Source organism: Coregonus clupeaformis, chromosome 19 (assembly GCF_020615455.1).
Source record: "Coregonus clupeaformis isolate EN_2021a chromosome 19, ASM2061545v1, whole genome shotgun sequence".
NCBI classification, from domain to species: Eukaryota; Metazoa; Chordata; class Actinopteri; order Salmoniformes; family Salmonidae; genus Coregonus; species Coregonus clupeaformis.
The window spans coordinates 24,114,754-24,125,156 of record NC_059210.1 but is presented as its reverse complement, the minus strand read 5'-3'; the positions used below and the strand labels follow the sequence as shown (position 1 = coordinate 24,125,156).

Here is a 10,403-nt window from a genome sequence, read left to right as displayed (position 1 = left end):
TTGTAAAAAAAATAATAATAATAATCTGCTGATGCAACATGTACATGCAAAACAACACGCGACAAACACTTGATTAAAGTGATCAAAATCAAACAAATATTTAAAATATATCAGCCATAATAATTACCATGAAAACATAATGGAAGTTAGATTACAGTGCACTTTGTGTGAAAATAAAAAGTTATGACCACATGCACACATCCTGAAGATGAAGGCAACAACAGCCTCCCTAACAGGGAGACTAAGAGAAACAGAGCAGAGGGGAACATCGAGAGGGACAGAAAATTATATACACTTGTATATACATTATACAGGATGTGACAGCATGATGTCTTAAGCCTGGTGGCCATACACAATGACATTTAGTGCACGTAACCGTTATGGCACTCAAAATAAACATAGCATTGAAATCTTATTGGACGGTGTCCAACTGTGTTCTGTAAGTTCTGCCAAAACTGAACAGAAAGAATTCTGGAGCATTGTGGAGAAGAAAACTAAAGTGGAGGGAACCAGAGTAGGGCATCCAGAATAACGCTCTGATTGTGTACGAGACGCCCTGAAAGGGCAAAGTGAAGGGACAGATTGATCAAAGCCACCTAAAGCAGAAGAGCAGAGACAGACGACAACTCTTCTGCAGTTTGTGTGGGCCAATTTGCCACATACCGGAATGCTGTAATATCACATTCCTTGGTAATAATACGGGAAATCTATTCAAAACAGGTGGTATGCCCATGCAAACAAAGTGTTCTCATGATTTCAAATGAAGATTGAGGAATGCAACATTTTAAGCCAGCTACATGTACTACTTAATGGGTGTGTGCATATTCCAAACAGTTCCCTCTCTCCATGCTTGATGGGGAGTAGAGAGAAATGTGGTTCTGTGAACCAATGATTAGCACGTTGGAGTCCACGTTATAATATGCCACTGTATCAGACAGTACTGATGTTTGATACAATAGATTTAGATAGAAGTACAGTATTGCAAAAAAAATCTAACAAAAATCTAATTAAACTGAAATGAACTCGTTTGGCAATTTTCCACTCTGGTACTGACCGACGACCACCCTCCACAATTCAGAAAATGTCTTATTCTAGAGACTTTGGGCAGGTAACATGCTGCTTTTTAACAGGGTCATCTATACACCATGCTGTTGCCTCTACAGAGCCTGTTCACACCTGACATTTATGACAAAATAACCCTATCTAAGAATGACCATGGCCTGTATATCTACACCCAATATCAAAATGTGTCCCATATTTATCTTTATAAAAACGTGTCCCATCATGCCAAAAAGGCAACATTGAGAGGTTGATCCAAGGTGCACATAGGGCTTCTGTTGAAGCCTCAGCATGGATTATGTATAAGAATGTTAGGCAACATCTTGGTTGATTGTGTGACGAAAGTCAACTGCTGTATGCCTGTTGCCTGGAAAGTGTCTTAACATTTGAGAAAATAAGGGGAGGCAGAAAGAGGGATATGAAGGAGAGAAATCATAAATACAAGGCAGTCCCAGACCACCTACTACACAACCATCCTAGTAAATATGGGAGTTATGTACATTGAAAACACAAATTAAAAGGAAACATTTCTTCCTTTTAATGGTGTTGCAACCACAGAGCAGAGCTCCTGAAATGTCTGCTTTTAAAATGTCAACAGGAATATATATATATATATATATATATATATATATATATATATATATATATATATATATATATATATAAATAAAAGCAGAGATGTCTGGGAAAATATGTTCATTCAAGTTGATAAAAATTGATTGAGAGTGTCATTCGAGGAATTAGGCACAGTCTTGCAACTTTTGTTTTGTTTGAGGTAGCACCTCATTCCCAATGAAGGAAAGGCCAGAATCTGAACCTGAAAGGACCCAAACAAAAAAAACAAGACCAAAATGACAATTGAACACATCTTTAGAGCTACATTTGGATTGAACTAGAGGCAATATCAAAAGTGTACTGGAATGTGACCTGGTTATCCAGCCTTCATCAGAGAAGGATAGACGAGCTCCCAGTAAATGGAGGGAAGAGTGCATTTAAACACAAAGGTCCTCAGAGAGAGTGGGAGAGGGGGAGGGGAGAAAGGGGGAAGATCCACAGTTTGTTTACTTGGTGTTCTGTGTACATTTGACACAACACAGAAGAAATCTATGAGGAGTCTATTGAGGGCAAATAGGATGTGGACAGGAACTGAGTGAGCAATCACGCATGAGAGAGAAAGGGTCCCTTACGTCACAAGAAAGTGGGTCCTTGCTTTTTGATGATGTCGCTAAAAAGGAGGTCCTTGTATTTTGATGTCACAAGAAAGAATAGGTCCTTGTATTTTGATGATGTCACTAGAAAGATAGTAATTCTCGCTTGACATGATGTTACTAGAGAGGTCCTGGCGTTTTGATGGCGTCTCCAGATAAAAGGGTCCTCATCTACAGATGGGAGAGGATCCTCTTGTTGTTGATGTAAGGGAGACTATGTGCTCTGTTGATATCAGGTAATCCTCATGTTTGGATGATGTGGGAGTTGGTATTCTAATGATGTCATACAGGATGTGTTCACCAGGCCTCTGTGTAGCGGACATCCACTTCCTTAAGATTGGGGAGTTTGGCCTGACAGGGAGAGAGAGGAGAAAAGATAAGAGACTACAAACTATACTTCTGTGTTCTTGTCAACAGAGAGGGTATGACGGTTCATCTTACCTTTAAATCCTCGTATGTGTCTGCTGTGAGCTTTGTGCTGTTCATGTTCAAACTGCACAGGTTCTTCATGGCTGGAAGAGACATGCATAAACATGTCACCTTACATACATTAACATACACTACCGGTCAAAGGTTTTAGAACACCTACTCATTCAATGGTTTTTCTTTATTTGTAATATTTTCTACATTGTAGTATAATAGTGAAGACATCACAACTATGAAATAACACACATGGAATCATGTAGTAACCAAAAAAGGTGTTAATCAAATCAAAATATATTTTATATTTGAGATTCTTCAAATAGCCACCCATTGCCTTGATGACCGCTTTGCACACTTGTCATTCTCTCAACCAGCTTCAATTAACAGGTGTGCCTTCTTAAAAGTTCATTTGTGGAATTTCTTTCCTTCTTAATGTGTTTGAGCCAATCAGTTGTGTTGTGACAAGGTGTGTGTGGTGGGCGGGGGGCATACAGAAGATAGCCCTATTTGGTAAAATACCAAGTCCTTATTATGACAACAACAGCTCAAATAAGCAAAGAGAAACGACAATATATCATTACTTTAAGACATGAAGGTCAGTAAATACGGAACATTTCAAGAACTTTGAAAGTTTCTTCAAGTGCAGTCGCAAAAACCATCAAGCGCTATGATGAAACTGGCTCTCATGAGGACCGCCACAGGAATGGAAGACCCATAGTTACCTCTGCTGCAGAGAATAACTTCATTAGAGAGTTACCAGCCTCAGAAATTGCAGCCCAAATAAATGCTTCACAGAGTTCACGTAACAGACACATCTCAACATCAACTGTTCAGAGACGACTGTGTGAATCAGGCCTTCATGGTCGAATTGCTGCAAAAAAAACACTACTAAAGGACACCAATAATAAGAAGAGACTTGATTGGTCCAAGAAACACGAGCAATGGACATTAGATCGGTGTAAATGTGTCCTTTGGTCTGGAGTCCAAATTTGAGATATTTGGTTCCAACCACCGTGTCTTTGTGAGACGCGGTGTGGGTGAACGGATGATCTCCGCATGTGTATTTCCCACCGTAAAGCATGGAGGAGGTGGTGTTATGGTGTGGGGGTGCTTTGCTGGTGACACTGTCTGTGATTTATTTAGAATTCAAGGCACACTTAACCAGCATGGCTACCACAGCATTCTGCAGCGATACGCCATCCCATCTGGTTTGGGCTTAGTGGGACTATCATTTGTTTTTCAACATGACAATGATCCAACACACATCCAGGCTGTGTAAGTGCTATTTTACAAAGAAGGAGAGTGATGGAGTGCTGCATCAGATGACCTGGCCTCCACAATCCCCCGACCTCAACCCAATTGAGATGGTTTGGGATGAGTCGGACCACAGAGTGAAGGAAAAGCAGCCAACAGGTGCTCAGCATATGTGGGAACTCTTCAAGACTGTTGGAAAAGCACTCCAGGTGAAGCTGGTTGAGAGAATGCCAAGAGTGTGCAAAGCTGTCATCAAGGCAAAGGGTGTATATTTGAAGAAACTCAAATATAAAATATATTTTGATTTGTTTAACACTTTTTTGGTTACTACATGATTCCATATGTGTTATTTCATAGTTTTGATGTCTTCACTATTATTCTACAAATGTAAAAATAAAGAAAAACCCTTGAATGAGTAGGTGTTCTAAAAATGTTGACCGGTAGTGTATATAGATCTAGGAGATTGTGTGGAAAGCCTTTTCTATATTGAATGCATGAGGTTGTGTGGCAGGTCTGAAGTATACAGTATGTGAGTAGCATACAGTGAAATGATTTAGATTAGTTCTTACAACTGAGGGAAAGCAGGCCAGCATCGGTCACGGGCGTCTCACACAGATTCAACACCTGCAGACACGCCAAGTGTTCAGACAGTAACCGTAGTCCTGCATCTCCAAACTGAAGGAAAGACAATAACAGGAAAGAGGATTTGTCATTCAAAGTACTGCAAAGTATTACTCATCCAATTCAAATAAAAACAAAATGTGAAGTGTGTGTGTGTTCTGACCTGGGTGGACCACAGGTTGAGCTGTTTGAGAGAGGGCAGCTTGATGAGCTGTTCAGCACAGGCACTGGTGACGTTGGTGAAGGCAAGGCTCAGGTTCTCCAGGTTCCCAAAGGAGCCAGAGCTCAGCAGTCTGGCAAGGTCCGCATCCTATTCAGAGATACACATCGACATGGTCAGATACAGAGGCAGGGAGAGACATCATGTTGCTCGAATTGAATTGAGACATGGAGCCAGGTCATCTTTCTTACAAAATGTTGTTTGAAAATGTTATACATTTTGTATTTAAATAAAGTATTATTGTGAAAGAAAAACAAAAGAACCTTTGAGGAAATGGCAGTAGCGTAATAAAAGCCAATCTCACCGTAGACTTGGAGGGCAGAGTGAGTCGGGTGGGGCCTCCTTTTCTTTGCTGAGGGAGAAAGGGAAACAAAAATCTTGACTGATTACAGCAGTTCCTTATTTCAGACAACAGGTGGTGTCTATGAGCAATGTGCCAACAAAGAAATAGGAAGTCTCTTAGATAAGATAAAGGGTTCATATTTGCATGAAGTAACAAAACGGAAACACTATAATGAATAGATATCTCTAGCGGAGTCGACAGTGTAGAGTAGTAACAGTTTCAACTAAGCACATACTCCAGTTGTCCGCTGATAGTCCGGCCCTGTGTATTTTGAGAAGACATTACAATAGAATTGTGAACGCAGTGTGAGATTGAGCGTGTGGTGTTCGAGCCTTTGTTTGTGTACAGTGCAGTAGTAACTTACCAGCTCTTTGAGCTCCCTCTGCCTGTCACACAGCTGCTCGTACATGTGCAGGCCCACCTGAGTGCTCTCCAGGGTGGAGATGATCTGCAGCTGGGTGTCCTTGTTCTCAATGATGTTGTACTCCATCATCAGGCACAGGATCTGAAACACACACATACATATAGGTCACCTCTGCTTCCTGTGCACTCACAGCTGACACACACACACACACACACACACACACACACACCTCAACCATGGTCTGGTTCCCACGCAGAGCCAGGAGCATGCAGGGCCCCAGCTTGTTTTCAGCCAGGGACAGGAGGAACTTCTTAGTTTTGTAGCAGGAACCCATAAGAATGTGAACCTGGAGGAGAGAGTCAAAGGTCAAGTCCAGCCAATCAGAACAAAAGGTAAGTATGAGGGCCAGGATTATTAGGGTAACACCACCAATCACTCACCATGCTGGCAAAGAGCTCCCCATCATCATCACAAGCCACACCCCCTGGACTGTAGAGCTGGAACCAACCGTCCTTTCCCGAGCGCACACTGAGCAGACAGGAGTGGACCTGCAACAAGCACACAACCATGAGTACTACACACACGAACCAATCGAACACTGAACTAGGGTGAAACAGTGATGTATGGTCAGAGCCGCACACACACACTCACCTCCTGTCTGGGGTCCTCTGCAAACCTCTGAATAACATATTTCAGCTCTCTGTTCAAAACAGACAGATAGACAAGTCAGGCACAATCCTCAAGCTTTCCTTATAGGATGGTAACTGAAATGTAACATTTGTTAACTAAATGTCATGGCTGTAGATACTTACTTTGTGAATTTGGCATGTGCAAGGGCCCTAAAGTGGAGTGAGGTAAGAATACAAATTTAAACAAGATTTAATACAATAATAAAACACGTTTAAACAGTTCTACCATGTTTTATCTCAAACATGCAGTAAGATGTTCAACAGATTGCAGCTGGATTGCACAGGAAACACTTCCCGTTTTTTTGGTTGGTTTGAACATATCTGAGCAACAACATACAAATACATGTGAATCTATCAGCGGTTGGGCGTGTGTGTTTTCTGTCTGACTCAATCACTCTGGGAGTTGTGTCGGAGTGTTGTTGCACTTTCTAATGACACCTGAACGCTCGGATTAGGCTCTGGGGCGCAGGTGAGCAGCAGGTGAGTCTCCCGGCTGTGACAACAACAGCCCTCTGTAGGTGACTGGGTAATGATGTCCCGGACTGAGGAGCCAATTACAGCAGCCACCCAGGGGTGGCACCTCATTCCCAGCAGGGCGCCTTAGCAGCACACCCACGTCAACACCACTCCCAGGCCACTACACCTCAGCGACAGGCCCTCACCCAAAGTCCCAGCCCAGACCCCAAAGCCTGGAGGAGGGGTGGAGGGCTGGGGAGAGGACAGGAAAAGGTGAGGGAGCACAAGAGGTGGAAGTGGATAGGTGTAGAGCCAGGGCAGTATACTTACTCTTTGGGGAATGGGATGGGCTGCAGCAGGCTAGCCAGGGCTGGTCTCCAGTCATCGTAGTCAGACCTGAATGGTTGCAGAGAGAAAGTGAATGATAGAAAGAGAGTAAGAACAGAAAGGTGGACACAGAATGAGAGCAGGGGGCTTGGCACACAGGGAATCACAAGACGTAACCTGAGCGTCACCCTATGACGCCAAACAAATCCATCAATTCAATGGGACGAGGAGAGGATCAGATTCCTGTCTGTTAAGTGTCATAGTTACACACACACGGTCATTCCCCGTTCCCACATACATAATATAACCTCATGCCACTTCCCTCTTGCAAAACATCGTCACACCCATGTCATCCATTCATTCAGAGACACACTAACCAACACTCCTTCCTTTTGAAGGATTCTCCAGTAGGACATCAGAGGCAGCAGCTGTGTTGAGCTGCTCAGCCCAGCCCACACAGATAGCGCCAAACATGAACCCTTGTTCACATTTAAACACATACAGACACACAGACACACACACAGTAAGGCAGACCGTAAAGGAGAGGGTTTACAGTAGCAGTAGTGGTAACTCACAGCATTTTGAGGATAAGTGCGAAGCAGCCAAGCACGCAGTCGGCCTGGGCAGGCAGCTGGATTGACAGGGCGTTGAGGGCAGGGCTGACCAGCAGACAGTCGATCAGGTTGGGCTCACTGTCACCTCCCGCTTGGCCCTTCCGCCTGGCGTTGGCAGTGTTGTTGTTGCGTTCCAACTCCACCAGGATCTCACTGGAGTTGACGATAGAAGGCGGAGGAGAAAGGGGCAGTGTGGGGGGAGGGGAGAGGGGAGCTGAGGGGGGAGGGGAGAGGGACAGCAGGGCTGTGGTTGGGGGTGTCAGGGGCTCTGGGCGGAGCAGGCGGAGAGGCAGAGGGGGTTTACGCTCATTCTGTTGCTGGCAGCCGTTCCTGATCTCCTTCAGACTGGGGGAGTTGTCCCGGCTGGACAGAGCGAGAGAGAGAGGGAGATGTTGTTGGGGAGATGGAGAGAGACCAATATTGTGTAAGAGAAGAATGGAGAGAGTCATTGTATCACACATTAAATAAATAATCTCAAGACTATAACACTCAGAAGTCCATAGTAAGAATACATGTCATTCTGTTGGGGTTCTAGCCAGGCCTCTGTTACAACGGCATTAGCCCCTGTATACTTAGAGGGAGCGTGAGGAGGGTCATGTATCCGAGCAATGATTCACTGGGGTGACAATGCCACGGAAATCCAGTACATTTTCTCCCAAGTGGGCTGAGGACCCAGTGGCTAAGGGATGATGATGTAATGATAACCAATTAGATAACTCATTACTCAAGTCAACACCTCAGTTAAAATGTTAAAGGGAAGGTGAGTATCCTAAGCTAACCAGGGACGTTCATTGGGCCAGAGAGTCTAGTCTGTGTGGTTGGTCTACAGTACAGTAGATCACTCACCTGTTGATGAAGTCCTCGTAGCAGGAGTAGATGGCAGCCAAGCACACCGCCACCAGGTTGGGCAGGACGCGGGGGTGAGGGCACTGCCCGGTGGGGCCATGCATGCTGAAAACACAGCCACGCACACAATTAGCACCCAATAGACTCCATGGAACAGGAAGAAAGCACAGAGTAAATCATGGGGTACTATTAGAAATAACTAGGGCCTGAGCTTTTCCTGGTCGGTGGAGAAAATCCCAGTCCTAAAACAAATGTTGTCACTGACTCGCCTGTGAATGAATTTCTTGACGACCTCCATCCCAGCGTTGAGCTCATTTAGAGCCAAGATGTACTCCTGAGTGAAGAGACGCAGTCTGGGGCACTTCCCAAAGTCCTGACACACACAGACAGAGAGAGGAGGCAGAGAAATAAACATGAGGACAAGAGGCAGCACAGTGCTTTGACACTCCAATATATAACCACAGAAGAAAAGAAACAAACTGAGCGTGAACCTTGACAGGGAATAAGACGGAACGCTCAGCTCACCATGTTGTGTTTGAGGATTCTCTGGACCACAGGGGTGAACACTTCAATCACAACCATCGACCGTGGACGCTCCCGACAGTGCTGCATAAACACAACCACAGCATTTACAACATCATCTTAACAATAATCTGAATCTTGGCCTGGATCAACTGTAAAATGGGCTGTTAATGACACCCATGTTTGTGAAGTGTTTACATCTTCTGCTCGAACAGTGAGGGACGTCACTGTGCTTGCTTAACAGTATAGCTTCCTTTCACAAGTCCTTACCGGACCTTGATCTCTCCTTTGTCCTCGCAAACGCACATGACCACCCTCTTGACAATGCCTTAACCAGCTACGCCACCAAAAAGCTAGCTATTCGATGGCGCATGCATTTCAAGCTGAGGAGTGAGGTTACCAATCCAACTCCGTTACACTAGCACTAACAAAGGGCTTCGATTTTGACAACATGTTGAAGTGGGGCCCATCTTTACCTTGCAGAAGAACTCACACAGGTCTGGTGGAGGGTGGTTATTTTCCAGGAGAGGAGCGATGGCCTAGGGACACACAGAGATACCAGAGACAGGACTGATCAATAGAACTTCACAATTTCCCCAGCCAGGTGATCTTGTATTTACAATGGCCCTGTGCATGAGGTCTGATAAACAGGCTCAGAGACGGTTTCTACTAAATCAAATCAAAGTTTATTGGTTGCGTACACAGATTTGCAGACGTTATAGCAGGTGCAGCGAAATACTTGTGTTTCTAGTTCCAACAGGGCAGTAAAATACCTAGCAATAAAAAATATAAAATAAAATACACACATTATCCAGAATGTAAAAAATAAATGATATAGTATGAGCCATGACTAGAATACAGTATAAAGTGGGTGAAACTGTACTACAAGCCATCAGACTGCTGAACACGATAACTGAACTGACCACCTGCTCTGATTCCCCGCATCATAACACACACCCACACAGACATGCACACATCCAGGCTACACACACTACAACTGCTGCTACCAGACTCTTATGATTGCTAAATACTGAACAATGTAAATATTGGACTATAAATTGTGCCTTCCTGTATTATACTGATGCTAAAATGTTTATTCTATTCTACTGAGCCATTTACTTTATGTTCATATTCTTATCTTTATTATTTCTTATTGCTGTTGCATTGTCGAGAAGATCCTGCAAGTAAGCATTTTGTTGGACGGTTAATACCATGTGTATCCCGTACAGCTAATAAAACTTTAAACTTGCCAGCAGCCAGCCATGCGTGAATAAACTGTGCTAGCCTAATCTCGGTTAAACCAGAACTAAAATCTCGCGTTATTTGGTTGGATGCTCGACCACTTACGTTTACGTAGTATGTCCACGAGAGATTAAGCCTGTAATTCCCAAAAGTTACTGCAGAAATCACCCTAAAAATACACCGGTGTACCTATAATTCTCTCATTATCTAAGCTC

At 43.9% G+C, this 10,403-nt stretch overlaps 1 protein-coding gene across 1 annotated transcript in view; it reads right to left on the bottom strand.

Annotated features, from left to right (window-relative positions):
- Positions 1-2,337: 2,337 nt before the first annotated feature.
- Positions 2,338-10,403, bottom strand: part of LOC121531819 (C-Maf-inducing protein) — a 51,379-nt gene continuing 43,313 nt past the window's right edge. Inside the window, exons 6-21 of the mRNA XM_041837297.1 lie at positions 9,423-9,485; positions 8,950-9,030; positions 8,694-8,797; positions 8,425-8,529; positions 7,540-7,941; positions 6,968-7,033; positions 6,305-6,331; positions 6,144-6,192; positions 5,933-6,040; positions 5,722-5,838; positions 5,493-5,633; positions 5,090-5,137; positions 4,729-4,875; positions 4,514-4,619; positions 2,709-2,779; positions 2,338-2,618 (exon numbers count right to left, since the gene is read on the bottom strand). Of these exons, the coding sequence (XP_041693231.1) occupies positions 2,565-2,618; positions 2,709-2,779; positions 4,514-4,619; positions 4,729-4,875; positions 5,090-5,137; positions 5,493-5,633; positions 5,722-5,838; positions 5,933-6,040; positions 6,144-6,192; positions 6,305-6,331; positions 6,968-7,033; positions 7,540-7,941; positions 8,425-8,529; positions 8,694-8,797; positions 8,950-9,030; positions 9,423-9,485 (1,689 nt within the window). The 3' untranslated portion in view covers positions 2,338-2,564. The remainder of the gene's footprint in view (positions 2,619-2,708; positions 2,780-4,513; positions 4,620-4,728; positions 4,876-5,089; positions 5,138-5,492; positions 5,634-5,721; positions 5,839-5,932; positions 6,041-6,143; positions 6,193-6,304; positions 6,332-6,967; positions 7,034-7,539; positions 7,942-8,424; positions 8,530-8,693; positions 8,798-8,949; positions 9,031-9,422; positions 9,486-10,403) is intronic.